Source organism: Fringilla coelebs (assembly GCF_963513975.1).
Source record: "Fringilla coelebs genome assembly, chromosome: 1".
Classification (NCBI taxonomy): Eukaryota; Metazoa; Chordata; class Aves; order Passeriformes; family Fringillidae; genus Fringilla; species Fringilla coelebs.
In genome coordinates, this window is record NC_140028.1 from 25710327 (window position 1) to 25733182 (window position 22856).

A 22856-nucleotide genomic window follows, 5' to 3' on the forward strand; every position below is an offset into this window, starting at 1 on the left:
GTGGCCTTTACCTTCTGCGATAAAAAAGATTGAAAAGATGCTTGGCACCACCTGGTGAAGATGAGGCAACCCTGGAGAACTGTGCTTCGGGAGCAGGTGACTGATGCTACGAAATGTGCCAGTCTGGGGACACAGCTGAGGGGTTGTAGTAGGGAAGGGTGAGGGGAGGGGAAGAAAAAAAAAGAGCAGGAACATTAATACATCTTCCTGAGGTTTGATGGGACATACACTGCCTACTGTTCCATCTGGTGCTTATGATAGCATGGCATATTAGCATGCTGCAAGTTCATAATGTATTCAGGGCGAGAAAACACCACTTGCATACCAATTGAGGCGTCCTCTTTCTCAGAGCTGCTTTTGAATTTCAATGATGTTTATGCCTCCTAAGCCATGACTGAACGGAGCATTTCCGCTTGTGGAGAAATAACAGCAGTGAGGGATTCTAGCTCGTGTGGCTTTTCTTTCCTCTTTCTTTATTTTTTCTCTCTTTTTTTTTTAGTTCTTTTCTTCCTGCTCTCTCCTTCCAATTTGTTTTGTTTGGGGAAGCCTGAAGATGGCTTGAGGTTTTTGGACTAGCTAATTACAGAGCTTCTGTTAATATTACATTGACTTCTTTTTAAGGTTGTAGTCTATTGTCTTTTTGCTTATCTCAAAATGCTTAAATGTCTTTTTATGACATTTTGATGAAATTACTCTAAAAGCAGTGTCATGAAGCATTTAGAATATAGCACATTGCAATTCTGCTTTATATTCAGATTTCCTGTATTACTAAATCAAAGAACAAACAATACCCGAATTCCACATTTCATGGTAAATTATTTGTGCCCCATGTCTTCAAAGAGTTGATTTTCACTTCAAGTGTGCTACATAATAGGATAAGTATCTGAAGTTGAGCAGGTATGTAAGCCTTTGTAGGAGTGAGGTCTTTTTATCGATTCCTTGCAGGAAATGTACTGATATGTTCGTTTTATTTCTCCCTACCCTGTCCTCTTTGAAACTCTGCTGAGATTGACACTTGACTGGAGACAATCTGAAAACTCCACCGTAGACACTCTTGACTGCACATTTTGTTTCTGAACTTGTCAAAGATTGTGATCTCTTTATGGCTCAGTGCTGTGAATTGCTCTGCAGCCCTCCTTCCAGTGGGTTTTCAAAGTGTGAAGTTTACACACAGGGTAGGGTATTTGATGTGGGATTTTCAAGTGTCTGGAGTAATACATGAGTGTGAGTCTTATTGGCTTTGTTGATGATTGAGCTTCTTCATGTGTTTTGAAAGTCCTACCCCAAAAAGGAGACTAAACTTGCTGCTTATAGTTTAACCCCAACTGGCAACCAAATTCCACAGAGTTGCTTGCTTACTCCCCCCCAGCAGGACAAGGAGAAGAGAATTGAAAGGGTAAAAGTGAGAATAGTCGTGGGTTGAGATCAGAACAATTTAGTAATTGAAATAAAATTGTAATAATAATAAGAATAGTGATAAATGTAATAAAAGGTAAACTAGCAAATAAAGAGAAAAACCCAAGAAAGTCAACTATACAATTGCTCACCACCAATTGACTGATACCCAGCCAGTCCCTAAGCAGCAGCCTCCCAGCTAACCTTCCTCACAGTTTTATTGCTAAGCATGACATCACATGGTGTGGGATGTCTCTTGGGTCAGTTGGGGTCAGCTGTCCCAGCTGTGTCCCTTTCCCAACTCCTTGTGCACCCCCAGCCTGCTTGCTGCTGGCAGGGGTGAGAAGCAGAAAAGCCCTGACTCTGTGGAAGCCCCACTCAGCCATAGCTAAAACATTCCTGTGTTGCCAACACTGTTTCCAGCACAAATCCAAAACACAGCCTTACATTAGCTGCTAAGAAGAAAATTAGCTTTACCCCAGCACGCTGCTTGAAGAGAGAAGGAATATTAAAACAGCATCTCTAGTATAAACCCACTTAATTAATGCATTTTGTATCTAGTCCTCTACCTGCACAGCTGGACTCTTGCTGCTGCTGACTGTGGTTTGAGGCTTTAGCTTAATCTTTCGTGCATATGACTGTCATGCTAATATAACTTTAATAAAAATGTACTAGGTAGCACTTTGAACTCCTTCGCTCTAATTTAGTATTAATCCATTTGACTGCAAGATCTTGCTTTAGTTCTGATCCATTCTTTCAAATAGATACAGCCATGACTTTTATAAATATATATTTTTAGACATTCATTTTACTACTCTTCATAGATAAGAAACAAAAAATGCAATACTCATTGTGGCAAAGAATAAATTGACTCCCTTTGCTTTACTACCTGAATATCTGTTGTCTGATGGCGTAAGAACATTCCTTATTTACTGATAGCGCATTTAGACCTAGACATTGAAGCCTTAGCTTAAATGTATTTTTTTTTTCCTTAATATATTCAGGAAGACTAATGTTACTGAATAGGAATGTGGAGGAGATAGTGTGGGTTATTCAAGCAAGTTTAGTCAGCACTTACAAGATTCTTGAAATGTTTCTTGATGTCCTACAGAACTGTTAACATCTGCATGGCTTGTAAGAAGAGCCACATTTATTGCAGCTGTATGCTAGCTAGAATGCAAAAGAAAAGGGGGGATCAGAGTTGAGAATGAAGCAGCTGGCTTTTGGTACAGAGATTTATAATTTTACTCTCATTACAGACTGACAGTAAACTCTACTTGGACTCTTTTGAATCTGCTTCTTTGAGATGGCAGGTTGAAGGCTTGGGAATTTAGCTGTCAGTAGATGCAATCCAACAAAATATATACAGTTTAAAAGAAAACACAGCTTTTAGATAAATAATCACAAATAGAAGTTCAACCTTTTGAGGAGCTGTTTGTTCCAATATGACACAACGATGTAAAGTATGTGTTTAAAGCCTACATTTGAGATGATTTAGAAAAAGGAAAAGAAAAAGATTGTCTTAAATATTAGAGGGGAGCAATAGACAGAAGGCTGCCAATTCCCTGCAGAACCAATGAGGCCAGGCAGCTTCTTGTACCCACTCTTGCAAGGGTTTGGGATTTCTGGAGAAAAGGAAAGGTCTGTCGAGAGACTCCCGAGAGCCCAGGCCTGGCTGAACAATGCAATAGTATCTCAATGTGTTTGTTTTACCTCTTCTCTCTTTGTATTAGATGAGAAAGTGAGAGAAGAACAAGCAGTATCAGAGTCCCATTTTCTATTGCAATACTTCCTTTAAAAAAATCACATATATGATTCCAGAATCAAGGGGACTTTTGTCCAAGTTTGGTATGCTCCTTGCCTGTTTTTTCCTCTGTTGTTGAGGCGAATTTAAACATAAGCTAGGTCAATATTTGTTAGTTGTCAATATCTTTGTTCAGTTTCAGTTAAGATCATAGTTTTTTATAGTTTTGTTTTCTTATTTATTTGATATGAATGAAAACTGATCATGTCATTTGTTTCTTATGGTTAATATAGCTTGGGATGCTTCCTCTTACCTTTTTTCCCCTGGACATTTTAAGTGAATCTATTCTGGTTTTGCTCAGTTAATTTCTTTACAACCTGCCCAAGCCATTCACAGTGGGAGTGCCAGGATCTGTTTTTGTGTCTCCTGCTGTTCCTTTAACAACCTCAGCAACTGAGGAAGCTGCACATCTATACTCCTGTTCTTTATTACTCTCCTTAAATGGTGCTTCTGAATAGTTTTCTAATATTTTCTAAACCAGACCTATTGCTTGTTCATTTGTTGCAATAGCACAGCTACCCATTAAAAAACAGGGCCAAGAAGGACCACTGAGGTGAAGAGCATCCTGTTGTTGTTTTAAGTTCATTTGGGTTCATCTTTATCTACTCCCACGTTTCTATTCTCCATACTGTGTTCTGCAGCAGATGTCCACTCTGATAGCCTGCTATGATTTTTATCTCTCCTGCCTAGCCTTAGACTTTTCTCAGTTACACTCATCATTATTTATTGTAGTATGGGGCATTGTAAGGGCTGTAACTTATGATTGCTGCCTCCTTTCCATTCTCCTGAAAAAAGCAAATTTTTAAAGATTTCATTTATGAAGATGCATTTGATTAATTTGTGTTCACCACTTCCTACCTTTTTTTAGTTTCTGAAAGTTTATTTCCACTTGGTGTTTTGGAAACACATTTTATCTTAATTTTGTGCAGATTGTTGGCACTGAACAGAATTGTGTGAAAACCCAAGTAGCTTTGTAAGTCAGGGCTCATAATCACCTTTGGAAATGACCTGTTAAGTTTCTAATGGGTCATTTGTATGCTCAGTTACTGAAGCTACTTGCAATAATTATGGAAAAGATAATGGCTAGGAACTCATTTGGGGACAGTTATTCTTGTTAACTGTTTAGTATTTCAACCAGGTACACCTATTTCCCCATTTTTTAATTTTCCTTTCATAATTTTAGAGTTTACCATGGATAGTTGTTGCAGTTCAGCAGTTCTTCATTTCTTCATATGCAAGCAGTTTAGAGCTCACCAGAAATGTACTGAAGTGCTTTACACCTTATATTCCAAGAATAAAGAAATATGTTTTCACAAGGGATGCCAGTGCAGTTCCTATCTCTCTGTAATTTTGAATTGTATCTGCCCTTGGGATTTAGCTTTCTTAGCGTGTATGTGGTGCCAAAAGGATGTTTATAGAGATCTATGCGAGCCTTTACTTCTTCCCTGCTTGCCTTTTGCTCTCTCTACTGATTATAGGAGTAAGGGAAACACCAAGTTTTGTTTGGCTCTCTGTGTTTTGTTGCGGAAGAGAAATGGTGTTCAATTTCGTTGGGGTGTGTTCAAGTTCATGCCGTCGTCTCGTGGCTGTAGTTGTGTGTGCACAATCCAGGTTTTATGACTAGATTCAATGTGAGCTGTAGGCATGACACTGCCCATTGTCTTGCTTCTGCAATTCCACTTTTGGAATGTTTCACATAGAAAGCCATCAGCCAAGCAGGGGAAGGGGGGGTGGGGCGGGAGGTGTAGTTGGGGGCAAGGGGGGAACATCTAACTTATTTCACTGGGGTGAGAGGTGGCAATAGGAGGCACTGAAAAAGGTGTTTTGTTGCAGCCAGGGCTGTCTAGCTGCTCTTATGAGAATGAAATTAATATGGCTGAATTTTAGGGACAATTACTTAATATTCTGTTGGTACTGTGGGCACAGAATAGTACATACTGATGTTACACACAAGCACAGAGTATCATAGGCTCTCCTTTACATCACGTGGCTGAAGATATTGGGAAGAACTGTTCTTAAAGCGTGTCCCTTTGGCTTTCTGAGCAGCTTGCCATTTATTTTGAGTATTGGGTGCTGGCCGGGGCTTTTCCCAGTGCCGCGGCACAATGCCGGCTCCCTCTAGTGGTCGCACTCGCCCGTGGCCGTTCCCGGCGGCGCCCGGGCTCTTCCCGATGCTCCCGCAGCTCCTCTCTGCCCCGCCGCAGGGTTTCCATCCTGCTGGGGAATAGTCTGCTTTTTCTCATAAAAATGGCCTCTCTTCTGGCTAACCCACCGCTCAAGGACACAAAATGTATATGCCCAAATAGGCCCAACGCGAAATGTAGGGTGTTTCCATAGCACAGAGTTAAAACTACATTTCATAAGATATTTTTTTATATACAAGAGAATGTAACCGTATCAGAAAGGGTTAAGTGCATCCACATTGAACATTCAGAGTGCAAATGCATCAGACTTCCTTACTTTGTCAATATTTCGCTTGCATTTGTATCAGTGAGCGGCTTCTCCTTCTTGTCTGACTTCTTGCCCTGAAGTTTCCCCTCCATTTAACACTCCCTTCAGTGCAATTGAAGGCTCTTTCCCTCTTACAGTTCTCTAAATTTGAATGTTAAAAATAATAAAAAAAATAAAGAAAAATAATCACAGTGAGTGTTATTATACACAAAACAAAGTAAGTAAAACTTGGTCCTGTATGTGTCCAAGTGTGTGTGTGTGCATACACGCATGGGCACGCATCTATCTACAAGTACAGAAGAAAGCCATAGGAGCAGCACTGATACACAAAGATCAATATTGCCATGTTGAAGTAATGGATTTAGGTGGCTTGATGAAAAGATTGTTCTATAAATATAAAACCCTTTTTAATGTATTTGTTGAGGGGGAAAAAAAAAACCCCTAAACATTTAATTTCTGCTGGGCTTGAAATGAAGTATGTATTGTACAACCATCATCAATCATGGCAATGCTATGATACCTGAAATTGTTTCAAAAATTTGTGTATATTTTCTGTGGATTCTGTAATAATTGCTGATTTTTCTTTCAAGTCAGACTTCAGCTGGGGTCTGCTATTTAAAATTCAAAACATAGGGAAGATGCTTCAAAAGAAGGAAGTTTTAAGCTTTATTGTGCAAGACTGAGACTGCTGTGATGCTTTAAGGTCTAGAAACGTTGCGTGTAATTGTATACCCTGTGAGTGGTCTCATTAGTTTACCTACAGCTGTTTTCAGTGTCTATAGTTAAACACATATTCCTGAGTGTTTCTGGAGCTGGAATCTGCCTGCAAGGCTAACCCAGCATCTCTCTTTCTGGGCGAGATCACCAGAGATTTCTATGCCAATATTATTTTGTGTGAATTTGCTGGCTTCAGAAAGAGGTTTAATCTGGTTTTATACTTGTTAGTCTTAAATGACACACACAAATTCCTTCCTTTCCTTCTTCCTTTATATGCTTATGCTATTTTTCATTCACTTTTAAGAGTGCATGTGATGTGTTAGGCCATATGATTTCAAAACACAGTTTTGGATTTGCTAATGGTAGTATTTGCTTTGCTTGGGAGCTTATTTGTCAATAAGTAGTATTGTCTAATCTAAGAAGATATTTGAGTCTTCCTTTCTTGTGAAGTTTTTGAGGCTCTCTTTCCCCCTTCTCACATGCTTTATTAAGGTGTAATCCAGTGCCCAAATAAAAGACATTTGGTGTGACATGTAGCACTGAGGAGGAGCTGACTTGTAACTAACAGTGGGTATTTTCTCACAGTCTGTCTAGACAGTGAGTCATGTAAATAAAGGATATCTTTAATGGCATCATCTGATGATATGAAATGATAGTCTTCCAAAGTGTGTATTTCTACAAATGCTGAAGTACTGATGAATATAATAAATTGCACCATTGAAGGTTGTCAGTGTATAACACTGAGATGGGGAAAGCCTATAGTTCCACTTTTGTCTTACTGGTAGTGGCAGTAAGTAAATTACAGTGCCAGCACCTGAGCAATGGTTTCTGGGGGAAATATGCTTCATTATGTATTTTCATTGGTGGATTAATCCCTGTCTTAAGTGGCTGAATAGAAGCCAAGGAGTTATTATGCCTGGTCACTGAGGACCACCAGTGCTGTGTACAGCAGCCACGCTGAGAGCAGTCTGAATTCTTCTGGTTCTCAGGAGGCAAAGAACCCAGATCTGCATGGGAATATTTATGCCTTATTTAGCAGCCATAGAGATTAAAAAATTAGAGACTCTAACCCTTTAGTGATTATATGGGACATTTAGTCTGCTAATTTAGCTGTCTGTGTTAGATGGCAGGAATAAGCAGACTTCCTCAGACTGTTCTGATACTTGGTAGAGAGGGAGCTTGGCTGCCTCTGCTTTCAGTATTATGGGTATGGTCTTGCTCCCCAGACCTGCACTTCGGGTCTAATGGAACAGGCTTTTCACTGTTTGAAATATCACTTGGAGGAACTGGGGTTTTGGGTGGGTAAAATGGTGCAGTCTGGTAGAGCAGGGATTTGGGACCTTGATCCACAAGGAGGGGAGTACACTGTCCCAGGCTGGCCACCACCACTCTACACCTTACAGGATCTTGACTTGCCCATGACAAATTCCTCATTTTAAAATCAAGCCAAGCCAAAAGTATATCCATTAGCCTTCTTGGTAGTCCCTGTGTCATCTTTTCAGATGTATAACCGTGGAAAATACCACCTCCTACACCCATATTTGATTCTTTTTGAGCCTAAAGGATTTTTGGCATGTTATACAAATATTAGCAATGCCTTTTACAAATACAGCTGTAGTAACTTCTTTTGCTTTTTGGCAGAGGAGTTTATTGCCTAAACTTTCCTGAATTTAAATAAGTTGCTTTGGATTACTTTGTGTAGTCTATATTGGAGACTTCAGTTCCAGCTAAATCTCATGAAATACGGTATCAGTATTCTCTTGGGACTTTTCTAAAATGAGTGCAGTCATCCTATACACTTTGTATAAGTGCATTAAAAATAAAGAAGTTTATAATTGTTTTGCTTCAGACTTTTAGCATTGTGTAACAAATTGTGGTTTCAAACTGAGAGTATGTTTAGACTGGTTGTTAGGGAAAAGTTCTTTACTATGAGGATGATAAAGCACTGGAACAGGTTGCCTAGAGAATCTGTGGGTGCCTTATCCCTGGAAGTGTTCAAGGCCAGGTTGGATGAGGCTCTGAGCAACCTGGTTTAGTGGAAGGTGTCCCTGTTGATGCAAGGGGGCTGGAAGGGGATGATCTTGAAGGCCCCTTTCCAACCCAAGTCTTCCCATGATTCTGTTCTTTACTGTAAATTTAAGACAGGACAAACTTTGAATTAAAAACGTAAATGTACTTCTGGAGGACAAGTTATGAAATTTCAGTTAATGTTGTGAGAGAAAAATCTTTTTACTTCTGGTGGGAAGGATCTGTGCTGTGTGTGGTTGAGTATATAAGAGCATGCAAGCAATGTCAGTTATATTCTGATGGCATTTCTTAGATATCAGTCTTCCTTCATCTGTAGTTTGTCAAATAGTGTCAGTAATCCTGACAAGGGTAGGCCTTCCAGGAATGATGATGCAGAAAGGAAATGAGTTATGGTCAGGGAGCCTTTGGGAAAGTACTTCTGAAAATACTTTCAGTACTGAAAGTGCTGAAAGCATGCTGAAGATTTCCTCTATACAAGTAAAGGGATTGATTGGTAATGTAGAGCTGGTCATCTCTGTAGCTTGTCAGGGAGGCTGGGCTGTGAGTTTGGCCAGTGCTTGCTCTGGCTGTTCTTCAGTTCTTCATGCCAGAGGCAGAGAGTGGCACTTTGTCACTTCACTTGAGCCTCAGTGTTCAGTGAGCTGGATTTGGAATAGCAGTAATACTTCCCCTGACGTGAAACACAAGAGAACCACTCAAAACACACAGGTCTTAGTTGGATAGCTTGTCAACAAAAAGAAAAGATCTATGAAACAATGTAAATGGGAAAATAGTATTTCAAGACTGATTATGGGACTGTTGCTTATTAATTGCATTAGTTCATATATAGAGGAATTTTCATGATGTTTGGTGGGATATTTAGAAGAAATCCACATTGTCTTCAGCTTCATTACAGGCCAAGTGTTGTGTATTCATCCACAAAAAGGAACTTGTAGACTTTGTTTTCTGGGGGCTCATAGAAACTCAGGGCAGCTGCCACGGGTTGGCCCTTATTTTGCTGGTCTGTTCTCGCAAAGTATTTCATAAACCGTTATGGTGGTAGCAGATCTAGATTTAGAATGTGTTCTTCTTCCCTGCATTCCTGCATCCAAGCAATTATTCATGGTGAAATTTGCAAAGCCAGAAAAGGTGAAGGAGAAAAGAGGCATTTAAAAAAAGGTGCAATTCTGACATGAGCCAGTTTTTATAAAATAACTGAAAGTGAATTTATGATAGTTTTGAAACTGTCAAAACATGTCAGATTGTTAAGGGAGAGGGAAAAGTTTATTTTTCTATTTCCCCCCCTCTTTAAAAAGGAAATTATATGGTAAGGCAAGTTTATTTCTTTCAGGAAAAAAGGATATGTCCAAGCAAAGCAAGGCATGACATTTTTGTCTTAATTCTGAGATTGAACTCATACATCACTTATTTTATAATATGTGTAATTATCTGGCCTTCAGCTGCTAAGCCATGAGAGTGGGACCAAGATTTTGCCAGTCAGAACCTCTCACCATAGAGAACTGAAATCAAAGAGAATGATTCTGCATTTGTGGTTCATTGTTAGGACCAGTCAAGGTACCATTGTGGACAAAGAACATGGCATATAGCATTTTCGCTATTTACCTGCTTTATGTCATCCACAAGCTCTACCAAAACTGGGAGAGTAGCACAAAAATCCCTTTCAGCTTTTGGGAGACAGAGGAGATTGTATTGTGCTCAAGGCTTATTTTAGCACAGCTGAAGAAGATTCTTATAACTTGGCCTCAGATAACTTCAGTGAACTCCCAGGATACAGAATTTCTTCTAGCTATTGCATATTAAATGAGCATAAATGGGTAAATTGAATGTGCTTTCATTTATTCTGAAGAATAGCTGGTGATATGAATTGTTCAACTATCTGAGCAGAGAAGAATGAAGATAAGACTGCAGCAAAATTGTGATATTGCTCTTGCAAAAGGGTCATCTTCAATATGTGAGCTTCATACCCAGCATGCTAAAGAAGCATTGAAATGTTATGTCATCTGAAGACTTTGCTGTTCATATCCATTAGTCATTTCAGATAGATTCTGATTCCTGGTGGATAAATCTTGCAGAGGCAATGTTCTGTGACAATGGACAGAGTCTGAGCTGATCTCTGATACTGCATTCCTGCAAATCACCTGGAAGTAAAAGTTCTCTGCTGGGAAACTGGAAATCCAGTGATGTTTCCTTTCTAGGACAATAACATGACTGCATCTGGAGCTGAGAGAAAGTTAATGTCTGTATTATGCCTGCTTGAGATCATTGTGTATAGCACAAAAACATCCATTGTGTTTAGGTCCTTATTTATTTATCAAGAAGAAGTCAAAAGGGCTGAGAGGTGAATGGAATGAAGACTGTACCAGTCTCAAACAAATCCCAGGCATGCTTGGCAGGGAGAGGTTCTTCAGCCCTGTTGTCCACATGTTAGGTTTTATGGCTGCATTGTGTGACTTGAAGGCTTCCCCAGGGGTTCGGTGCATGGAGTGAGTGGGATTTACCAGATATGTCAGGCTTATACCGTGCATTCTCAAATGAGTTCTTTTCAACCAAGGCAACCTTGTAATATTGTCCTGCTCGGTGTAGCAGCAGGTTTGAGGTTCAGGAGTTGTGGGTCTCCACAAACACTGCCTATTTCTAATGGTGCTGTGTGGCTTGGCCACATCTGAAGGAGAAGTTCTTACTGGCTGCAACATGATAGCATTACGGATGGAGGAACTATGGAATTTGTCCTCCTAGGTTGGACTTGCGGTTGTCTGACTCCAGGTTCATCACCACTGTGACTCACAGTCTGTGGTTACCTGCTTGCAAATTCCCTGCCACCCCTCTCAAAATAATGAAAATTAGTCCAATGTGTCTAAGAAACCATCAGTATTAAATCCTTCAGATTTAGGTCTCGATTCCTCTAACTTGGGTGATGGAGGCAGGTTCTAATCCCTTGTGTCATATGTGGGGCTTGCTCTTTTTGTGAGTTTAAAGGAAACAAGACAATGGACTCTTTTAATTTAGCAAGTTTTATTTTTAATTTTTAAATGTTGGCACCAAAGTAGAAAGTACTGTACAATCAATATAAAGCATCTTTTAAGAATCTTTCATGCCTGAGTATACATCTGGAACTGTTTGCATTAACTAAAAGTAAAATAAATGCCACAGCATATTATACCACAATTTTTTTTCATTTAAAAAAGGAAATTGAAAACACACCACTCCTAGAAATGCTTGACATTGAATTGGCTATTGAAATGGTATCAGTAAAGTATTTATATATTCCATATTTTTTTCCATACATCAGCTTTCCTTGATGCGTTAGACTTGGAAGTGTGCCATGTGAGCTGAAATGTTGCCATTTATGAAAGACCGCCTTGTTTTAAAAATGGACTAAATCTTGTAGGGTACAGGAAGTAAAGTAAATCAGTTTGAATGCAGGCACATCTCTCTTTGCCCCAGCTTCTGCATGCTTTGTCTCTTCCTTGTTTGCTTCAGAAGCTGACTGTGCTTACAGTAAATATCAGTGGTCACCTAACAGCTAAATATAGCGATAAAAAACCTCTACCATAAAAACTGGATGAACAACAAGAACAGTATAGTTCCATGACCTAAGAAATCCACAGAAGAAATATCATAATTTAAAGTTGCTTTTAGAACATTCTTTAATTTTAAATGAAGCAAAATACTTCTGTGGTTAAATCACAGTTCTTCACTCTGTGCTGTAAAGGAGATTCAAGAATGTGTATTTCAAAATGTTTTGCTTGTGTTTGTTTTTAAGTAAAAAATATAATCCAAAGCAAATGCAATAGATCTCTGCATACTTGAAACATGTTTTCTGAATTTATTCTAAGTCTTTTGCTGCTCCAGAGGGTTGTGTGTATGGATTAGGACTAGACCATTATTTCACCATCTTTCTCCATCCTGAACTGATTGCAGTGAACACTACAGAATGAGTTGCAGATGTCTCCTTTTCCTTCCAGTTTGGAGGACCTCTGGTTTCAGTCCCATTTGATCTGAACTGGCTAAGGAGCACAGGTCTGTCATTGTTTAAAGGGATTCAGTGGAAGAAATTGTTGCACCTGAAAGAATTTACTCCCTCTGTATATATAGGCTGTGCTTTAAATGGGATGCTGTAGGATTCTGCCTGTATGAAACTTTCTGGTATGTCCTTCCTAATTCAGGATTATTGTTTGAAATGTCAAGGTCCATCTGAAGAAAAAGATTGCCAGAACTAGCTTTACAAGTGGGGAGTTTGGTTTGATTCAAGAGCATAAACATGTTTTTGAATTAAAGAACTTTAGCTATTTTAAGACATAGTGAAATTTTTTCAGAATTTCAGGTGAAATTCAATGTATATGCCTCTGTATTGTAAAACTGGAGCGCACGTACATGAAATCTTACCCAGGCAGGTTTTGATATGTTAAAATCTGAGTTTTTCCTCTTGAGGAATTCTTTCTTCCTTTACCAAATCCTCAATACCCCTGAATGTATGAATATCACAATATCCACTGATTGTTTGTATGAAGAATGTCCACACATTAAAAGCCTTGTGAACTATCATGTCTTGAAGGAAACTGGCTTGTGAATATGACTTAAATACTATTATGTCTTTAGCTTTCATATCATCAGGCTATTTGTCAACCATTACAGTAAAAAGTGTTGGTTGTTAGGCTTATTGTTTTTATTAATTAAAAAATAAATAAGGATTTGTAGAATCTGGAGTTATGGGCTAAGGGTCAGACACCAAAAGCTTTAGGAAGATCAGATCACAAGAACTGTTAACGCTTTTATCAGCGGTGGCTCTGATTTGTGGCTCTCCATTGCCAATTCACCCCCTGAGTGATCTGTCTTAGAGCTGCTGAGGTTCTCTGGTGCTGTGGGTGGTGGGGCAGTGGTGGGTGCTGTAGACAGGTGCTCCCAGTCCCATCACTCCCTCAGAGTTCAGGGAGCTGTATGAAAAGGTAAGGAACAGGTAAAACGGTAGCAGTAAGAGCAGAATGGCTCCCACCACGGAATTTGTTATTAAAGAGGGTGGAATAGAGACTTGTAAAGGCTGTCCTCCTGGGTGGTGATGGTGATGGTGTTTTCCAAGCATGTGGAAAAGCTTTGTATTTTGCATTGTACTTCTTCAAAAGTCTTTTTTCCCTGCCCCCACAGAGAATCTCTGTTCGGACAAAATAATCTTCTACTCTGTCAAGAGATGTTTTGGGGTGTGCTTGAAAAGAGCCTTAATATCTGCTTAAAGAAGTCAGGACTAGGGAATGTACCGACAGTCAGAGGGAAATCTGCCTGCCTGTGATCGTACAGTAGGAGAGTGGGGGTTAGGCTTTGCAAGGGAGAGAGAGAGGTAACGAAAAGGTAAGTGGTATGTAAAGCATGTTTGTGTTTACGTCTAAGAGGTCCAAAGAAACGTGATTGGGAAAATCAAACCTAGTGTTATTAGAATTTAGATGAGAAGTACAGAGGTCTGTGGATAAGTTCAGCAGTGTGCAGACTGGGTGGCAGACTGTTGGAGGTAGTAAAAACCATTTGGATCATGATCGAGTGGCGACCTGAAATTCAAGGGCAAAACCAACACGCTATTTCCCACTACCATGTTCAATTTAAGCAGCAAAACATTGCCAGCTTTGTGGGAAAGTCTCCCCCCTCTAATCTGAGCGCATTTCTGATCAAACCTGAACTTTGAAATGCAGGGAAGGGAAGGGAGGGAGCAGGAGCCGTGCGGTTGGTTACAGCTCAGGATCGCTTTAGTTATCACCAGCTGAATTGGAGGATACAGGCTGTGCCTGCTTGCAGCGAGTAGCAGTCTGTTAGAGGAGCTCGATTTCTCTCACTCCTTCTTCCATCCACCTCCATCTCCTCTGTGCCTGTGTCTGCGCTCCCACATGCTTCAAATCTGTGTACCTGGACTGCCTTCCTTAACAGTTCAATGTGAGTGTTAGCAGAATGAAAACCAGATGGACCAGCAGTTCCCACTGTTATCTCCCCACCAGCTCTGGCAAGCCTCCCTTTCTCTCTCCTTTCTTGGCATGAGAGAAATATTTGCCTTTATTTAGGAGGGCTTGGGCTCACTGCTGTGCCTCTTTCCCTCTGTTGCAACATGAGCTGAAAGCTATTTATTCCCTTGTTGCTGAGGTTGGTTGAGGTGAGTGCAAGATGAATTCGGCTATTAAGGAAGCAATTAACATTTCAAGATGAGTTTTCATAGTTCTTTATAATAAATTAATGGCTTATTGAAGATAGAGATTTAACTGTTTTAGTATACTGATATGGAAAGGAAATAAGTATAGAATTTGCTTAGAAACCTGTTCTTGCTTTTTCCAGCATGTGATAATTTACTGTTGCTTGATTTGCAAATCATACCTCACTTTCCTGTATAACAGCCTTAATATTTAAGGTAGTCATTGTGGTTACTCTTGCCTCCACAGCTGAGGTTTACTAACCTTAGAGCAACACTACAGATCCTATAAAATTGTATCTCTATTCCCCTCATCCTGTTCTGGGGGTGTTTCGCTGCTCATCTTCCCCAAACTTGTGTCTAAATTCTATATGAAAGTACTCCCTTTCCCTGAGAGCTGAAACATTGCCTGTAGGCATTTCAACAAAGGTTGAAGATGGCTTTTATAATTGCACTACCTGACATGCTGCACCTATGGGACTTACTACTTACTACCTCAGTTTCTTCAGTTTCAGACAGAGGAAGATTGGTATCTGTTATGTGTTATTAATTTTTGGGGGGTATGGGGGCTGTTTTGATATTTTCCCCTTTCCCTCCCCCTTCCTTTTTTTTTTTAAACTTTCTCATATTTAAATTTTCTGATAATTAAGTGTTTTGAGGCTCTTTTAAACATACCTGTTCTTTGTTAAATGTGTGCATTGCATTGAATTTCTGTTATTGTCTCTCAGAGCAAATTTCAGATATGATTATTTCATTGAAGTTTTATGTTGTTAGTAAGAACAAGGAATAGTGTCACAAAGTGAGGTGACAGAATTTATAAAATGTGACATGTTTTGAATTAAAACCACAGACTTACGTGCTTGCCCATTAGCTCTGACACTTACTTGCTTTACAGAATAGTTTTGTGGAGCTCAGGAAGGCTTCTGTTGGGCTGTTTGTAAGTAAATAACCCCGACTCCCCAAAGAATTTGACTTATTCCCACTAGAAGCTAAACATTATTGTACTCATCTTTTTTCAAGATGGCTTGCTAAACTCCTGGCATGAGTGAGAAAGCCTTAATTTTGCCTTCAGCTGGTAAATTTTGCTGTGTTTTGCCCATTCTTAATAAATGAAACATATGGGCTTGAATGGCTTAAAAAAACAACTTAAGGTAGTGTCATTCAAAAAGATGTTGGGAGAAAGAGTGCACTTCTGCAGCTTTTACATCATGTGTGTTGTATATTTAGATCTTCAGTTGCAAGAGAAGTGTTAAGTTTTTTCCTGGTTTTGCCTTATGTTTGTTTTGTTTTCTTGGGGAGGTATGTTCCTACTTATCTTGCAGGTTTTGAGCATTGAAAGTTGTTCTTAATATGTGATGGTGCAAACTTCCATGCTTATTTGAAAATAATTGTATGTACATGAGATGATTGACGTACCATTTTGGCATGTTGTGTTTGTTTTTCTGGTGAATATGAGAATAACCAGGGGCACTGTGGTAAGGTGATCCAGGCGGTGTGTGTATTTAGCATAAGTTTAACATAAGATTACAAAGAGAAGCAGTGGAGAGGGCAGCAGGTGATACACAGAAGAGACATGAAGGGAGCTTGTTTCAACCAATGTTCCACCCAATATCTCACCTGTACTAAAGAGCTTCAGTTTTTAGTTCTGGAAGAGATGTCATAGGGAGATTTATTATCTTCCTGTTCCTTCATCTGTTTTTTCCTCCTGGCTAGCATGAGAACCTTGAAGGGAGGTGGCATTATTGCAGCTCTAGGAGTGCTTGGGAGATAGCATCTGCACATGCTAGAAATAAAAACAAAAGATAATGCAGCGCTGCTACAAATGAGGTCTTACCATCTGTGTTGCACCTCCTTAAGTAAGGTTTAGATGATGCAATTTGGGAAGAGCACACTGGAGTAGATAATCAGGTGTAATCTTTCACAGCAGATGCTGAAATGGCTCACTTCTTGCATTAGCTTTTAAGTTTTTGTCAGAGAGGGTGTGCTTGGGGGAATAAACCGGTGTGTTCCTGTGGTGTGTGTTGCAGATCGCACTGAGAAGCATTCCACAATGCCAGACTCACCTGTGGATGTGAAGACACAATCCAGGCTGACGCCTCCAACCATGCCACCTCCTCCCACTACCCAAGGAGCTCCAAGAACCAGTTCATTCACGCCCACAACGTGTAATTAGTCTTATTTTTTCCTTTTCTTCCATCTTATTTCTATTCTGTATGTCAGAAACCAAAATAGGTGAAGGGAAATGTGCATGAAGTGGCAGGAGCAACATTTGATTGTATTGGGATAAAGTAATTGAGCAAAACAAAGTTCGCAACAGATTAATGCATCTTTAAGGTATTAAGACATTCAGCTCAGAGTTGTGTTGTTATGTCATTGACCACTTGGTCACAGTGTCAAAGAACAGTGAGCACTGGCTTCCCATGTACTTAATGGTCAGATTAGCCCTCTTGTGAGAAGGACAGAAAACCTGCTTCTCTTACATGCCATTACGTTGTTTAAACGACCCCATTCCCTTTAGTATAGAAACTTCAGGGAGTTTGTTTGTTTGGTTTTTTGTTTTTAAAGTGGAGATAATTAATAATGAAAAAATACTAATCTTCCATCTGCTTATGTTTCAGTGAAGAATTCTGATTTCAGTACTATATAGTGTCTAGTTAATATTGATAAAAACCAAAATTAAAGTCCTTTCATAATTTTTAACTAGAGGTTTCTAGTCTGTTACCACTTCTCTAAATCACTTAAGGCTGCATCTTTGTCTCAGCTTATTGATGTAAACATAGAGCAAACTCTACTAGTCTTGATGTATGCTGCATTCATATCAGCGTAACTGAGATTTGAATCTGGCATGTTGGCTGGACTATTCTTTTCACAGCCGTGAAATGATCCACATTTCTCATAGTAAGATTTAGCTGCAAATTTTTTGGTCTCTTTTATACTGCCTTGTAATAGTATAAACATGAGAATGTGTTTACATTTCACGTTTTAAATAAAACAGTTTTAGAACAGTAGAATACATATGCCTAAACAGAATGAAGGCTGCATCTTCTATTTGTCTTGCCTAAGTCTGTTTTAGTCCCTTTCTCTCTGTTAAATGCCTTATTTAAAATTCACCTCTATGCAGAAGGCCAGCTGGAGGCCTTTGTACTACTTATCCCAGGGAACCTTGTCCTGACAATTTATGTTGAACTTAAACAGTGAGGAGGGTTTGTGCCAGCTATTCGCATAAACTCACATTTAACCCAGTGACCCTGATCCTGCAAAGATTTGTCTGTTTTGCTTAACTCCAGCACCTGAATCATCCTGGATGGAGCTTCACACTGGAGCTGCTTCAGTCTGAAGTTAGATTGTTTCTAGGTTTTTGCAGGATCAGGTTCTTGCACATTAAGCTTTCCAATGTGATGCCCTGCCAACAGTTCAGGATGATCTTTGGCAATCATAAAAGGCATATGACAGTGTTCTTTAATCACACAGTCCTCACAAGGCTTCTGGATGTTTGTTTATTAGATTGAGTTCAGCACTTTGGAAAGTGTGTGAACCACAGCTTGATTTTTGGGGCTCTTTATTTGAAGACTAAAAGTCTAAAAAACCCTGATTTTAATTGCTTTTTACCCTGTCAGATTTTGGAGTTTGGCCTTAGTTGTTCCAGCTTGTACAATAAACAGTCACTTTTATCAGAGTGTCTGTTACATTTATTATCACTACAGCAGGAATGCCTGTAGGCCAGAAAGATCTGACTTGTTTTCTGGTCCGGAATATCTTTGTTTTCTTGATTCAGATGATTAAAAATTCTTGACGTGTTATAGTTTGAAATTTTAAATGCTAAATTCTTTTGGCTTAGCAACATGGTTTTGTTTTAGAAATTACACACAACTTTGCCAGTTGGCAAATTCAGATATTATAAGGAAAGCACTGAAATCATGGGACTATTTCATTATTTCTTTTGTTGTGGGAGGAATCTTTACCAGCCTTTCTTCTCCCCATATCTATCCTAGGTGATGAACTCCACACTTCTCTGCTTTCTTGATCAGCCCCAGCACTCTCTGCCTAGAGCAGCTCCTTATGGGTGACAGAGTTGTTGGGTGGTGTCAGGGTAGATCAGCAGGACATGTTGCTACTCTCCCAAGTCCTCATTTTCTAAATTCCTGGTAGGATGACTTTTGGCTGTGTGAGTTCCTTGCAATCACATATTTGTTTACTCAGATACCTCACCCCAGTGCAGTACTCACATCGTGGCCTGGAGCCTCACGGGGAGATGAACTTGCTGAGGCCAGCTTCTTCTATTTCTACATTTTCCAATCCTTCTTTTCACTAGCCCATGCAGCCAGAATAGGCAATCAAAAACTAGGAGAAAACACAAGCAGAGGCTAGATAACAATTCACATGGTTTTTTCTGTAATTCCTCTGAAAGGCAGTGACTACAGCAACAAAAAATTCTTCAAAGGTTTGTGGCAGTGATTTAAATATAGTAATAGGTAGTAATAGTAATAATAGGTAGTATAGTAATAAAACTACTTCCTCGTTAAAGATAAGGACAATCCATGAAGAAAATGAGATGAGAATGGGATGTTTGGCTTCAGAGAGGCTGGTCATTGAGAAACATTGAAAGTATTTAGAGTTGCTTGCCCTGGTTGTGTTTTTAAATGGGAAACTGATACTCCTATGTTAAACTGATGCTCCTAAGTTAAACTGATAATCCTATGCATTTTTGATTGTAGACAAGTTCCTGATTTTTGATGTTTTTTTGATTGAGTTCTGAGTGATTCCCAAAAAAAAAAAAAAAAAATCAGAAAATTTCTCCAGGGCTGTGGCCCATTGAGTGCAGCTGCTGCTGGGTACAGTCACATGCTGCGTTCCCACACCTGCCAGTGCACTGGTACACTGTGTTTCTAGGGAAGCCATCCTTTCTCTTGCTGTCATTTTATCAAATCAGACTCAACCTCAACGGCATGTGTTTTGAGTGTTGCTGTTCCAACTAACCTGAGTGGAAGAAGATGTCCTCAGTTTTATTCTCTGCTATCTTCTAGAGTGTGGCTAAGAATCAAACTGAAATCACTGCCAAAAACTCTCTGTTGTCTTCAGTATGTCTACATGCATCTCGTTGCCATAAATTTTGAATGTTTAGTACTTCAGATAGTTATTCTCAAAGCAATCTTGCAACAGGAGGGAAATGCTTTCTTATCCTTTTCAGAGATAAGGTGCTGGCACATGAAAACAGAGAGATTTGCTCATGATATCTGAGAAGTCTTCTGAAGTCTAGCTTGCTGCCCTTGCTGCAAGGCTTCATGACACAGAGCATTGGCAGCATTTGTACCTGCACAGACAACTTTGTGTGCTCCATATGTTAGCAGCTAGGGAATCTGTATTGGAAAAAATAACCTTCTCATTGGGTGGTGTAAGGTTAAAACGTGAAAGTCCTGTTTTATAAACACAGCTGTCAGTTGTGTGTACAAAACACAAGTAAAAATATTCAGAGATAAACTGAGGCTTCATGAAATATGTCTGCACGTTTTTTTCTACCCCAAAGAGCAATTTTTTTTGGTCTTCAATCATACATGCACTCATGTTTTTTCTCTCTTCATTTCCCTCTCTCTCTTTTTAAAATCCTCTGACAAAAGGCTGGTATTCAAATGGTGCTTTTCAGGTCCAGGAGCATTTTGAAGGGGCTGTGCGAGAGGCAGCTTCTGTTATTTCCAATCCTTACAACATTCAGCACCAGCTACTGGGAAATAGATATAAACTGCAGACTGTCACTCTGTCTAAAGGCTAATTATCTTTGATTGTGCAACTTAATTAATTCTGAGGTCAAGTGCAGAAAACATAAGCTGATGGATTTTCCCCTCTGTCTCCTTTTTCTCTCTGTCTCTTCCCCAACCCCAATCTTTATTTTATCCTCTGTCTCTTTTTCTTTCAGTAACCAATGGCACTAGCCATTCACCAACAGCGTTAAATGGAGCTCCATCTCCTCCTAATGGCTTTAGCAATGGGCCATCCTCTTCCTCTTCCTCTTCTCTGGCTAACCAGCAGTTACCGCCAGCTTGTGGAGCTAGGCAGCTCAGCAAACTGAAGAGATTTCTTACAACCTTACAGCAGTTTGGCAATGACATTTCACCAGAGATTGGGGAGAGAGTGCGTACCCTTGTGCTAGGACTTGTGGTAAGCAAGTATTTTTTCTGTTCTTTTCCTTCTTCCTCGCTTGATGTGTTTAGTTAATAAATGAATGGGTCACATGCACTGCTTTCATTGTACTTTAGGGACACCAAACGTGCAAGAGTGAAGCTCCAGCTCTTGCTGACAGAGCTCACCTGAGTAGCCTGACCAGCTTCCCACAAGTGGCAGCTACTCCCGACTAGGTATAGCCTTGACTGGTTTTGCCAGTATATTGTTATGGTGTAATGGTGTGAGAGGGTTTTCATCCTCTACTGGCAGTACCCCAATGTAGACATACCTTGAATCCTGTAATACAGTAAAATATGGTTTGACTTGCCTAGTTTAGTTGGATGGAGAAAGGAGAGAGCCCTGCATATATAGTGTCAATGTTAAAAGGGTGAGCTGAGTGTGTTTGAACTGCAGTTATGCAGTGCAAAACCCTTTCTCGGTGTCATTGAACCAAACAATTATGAACCCAACAAGGCACTGCTTCTACTCAAGTTGCTTTATTGATGAGGTTATCTCTATTTGATGGTATGGCTTAATGAAAATTTCAGCTCTTTCTTACCTACATCTGTCAACTTGGGCTGCCCTTTCACATGCAAACTCTGAAATCTGGCCCAGGGTTCTTTTTACTCCCAGTAAAGTCCTCTCTCTGCCAGACATTTGTTGTCTCCCATGTATTTCCTTCAGCAATAATTGGATGTGGTGGGGAAGATGCTATTGTGGTGCTCTAATTTACATCTGTTCTGAGCAGCTGCAGTTGCCATTGATTTCATTTGGAGCAAAGACTGACAGCGCTGTTTAGCGCTAAGGCTGAGGGGTGACTTCACAATCTGCTTGTACCTTCACGAGCCCCTACCTGACAGCAGTGGCTGCCCTACACTTGGGTCTGTGTCAAAGGGAAGTTTAATGTAGGCAGTATAAAATTAGTAACTCTCACTCTTCATTTGTTTCCATATTCAAAGTGTTTAATGGGGTTTTGCTTCTCACATGGTTCTCTTTGGAAGGGGAACTAGTAAACAAGCTGAAGGTGTCTTTGGGAACATCCACATTCCACTGATTTTCAGATAAAAACTGCTTTCCCACTGTTATTTACAGTTGACTTCTAACTTCATTTGAGGTCTTAGGAGCAGATTAGGATTTTTTCCTTGGGAAAATCCATATATGCTATTCCCTTGGTCAAACTTGCCAGATTGTGGAGTTCATGATTATGACTTCATCTCTAAAGTAAAGACTTTCTTACACAGCCTAGAACATAGTAAACAGTCCTCTTTCAAAAGAAAACAGTAAAAAAAAGTGAAATAAAAAAAATGTTATAAAAGCAGCTTTAACTGATGTTTGAAATGTAAAACCCTTTGCATTCTTTACACTTGGGAGCTTAAACCATACTCTAAGCAACAGGCGCTGAATGTTTGAGATGCTTGTGCTTTCCTTTGTGTATTTTAATAAGGTAATCATTTAATATGGAGCCTGCTTTTCTTAATTCTCTCACCAAGATCAAGTTGTTAAGCAATTTCAGGGTTCTTCAGTTACCATTTCTCTTGCTAAGTGTTTTCATTATTTTGTCACCAAGACAGAATTTTTTTTTCTCAACAGAATTCTACTTTGACAATTGAAGAATTTCATTCCAAACTGCAAGAAGCTACTAACTTCCCACTGCGACCTTTTGTCATCCCATTTTTAAAGGTATTGCACAGTTCAGTGATCTGGAAAGTATTTCAAACCATTTTGTTGCTAGGTCACAGATGTGTGTTACAGTTTTTCTTCTTAAGAGAGTCAGAGAAATGAATAACATGTAAGGGCTACTTTCCATAGCTTAGTGCATGTAACTGCATCTGACTGTATGGTCCAGGATCATTTCTGGCTGCTCACAGGAACTGTCAGTTCCCTATTTCTATAATCCCTGTTGTTTGTTTTATATTTTTCATTTGTAGATATCCCTGTTGTTTGTTTTATATTTTTCATTTGTAGATATAAAAGCTTTTACAAACAAGTCTTGAGAATTGGTTATAAATATAATAAAATCTCGTGCTTGTAACAAGCTGGAGTTTTGCAAACTGCCTGATTCAGAGAAAGGGGATGTCAAGAGTTCCAGCTACCAGCCCCTTTCTAAAGTGCTGCTAATCATTAGTGCATCATGAGATTGTG

The 22856-nt window shown here is 39.5% G+C and overlaps 1 protein-coding gene across 7 annotated transcripts in view; it reads left to right on the plus strand.

Annotated features, from left to right (window-relative positions):
• The window catches only part of RUNX1T1 (RUNX1 partner transcriptional co-repressor 1), a 115872-nt gene that overhangs the window by 47034 nt on the left and 45982 nt on the right, over positions 1–22856 (plus strand). For 4 of the 7 annotated variants that reach the window (XM_084216999.1, XM_084217001.1, XM_084217004.1 and 1 more), the window contains 3 exons: positions 16586–16723; positions 20470–20711; positions 22305–22394. In XM_084216999.1, the coding sequence (XP_084073125.1) occupies positions 16586–16723; positions 20470–20711; positions 22305–22394 (470 nt within the window). The other 3 variants (XM_084217005.1, XM_084217002.1, XM_084217000.1) reach the window with 3 other exon arrangements.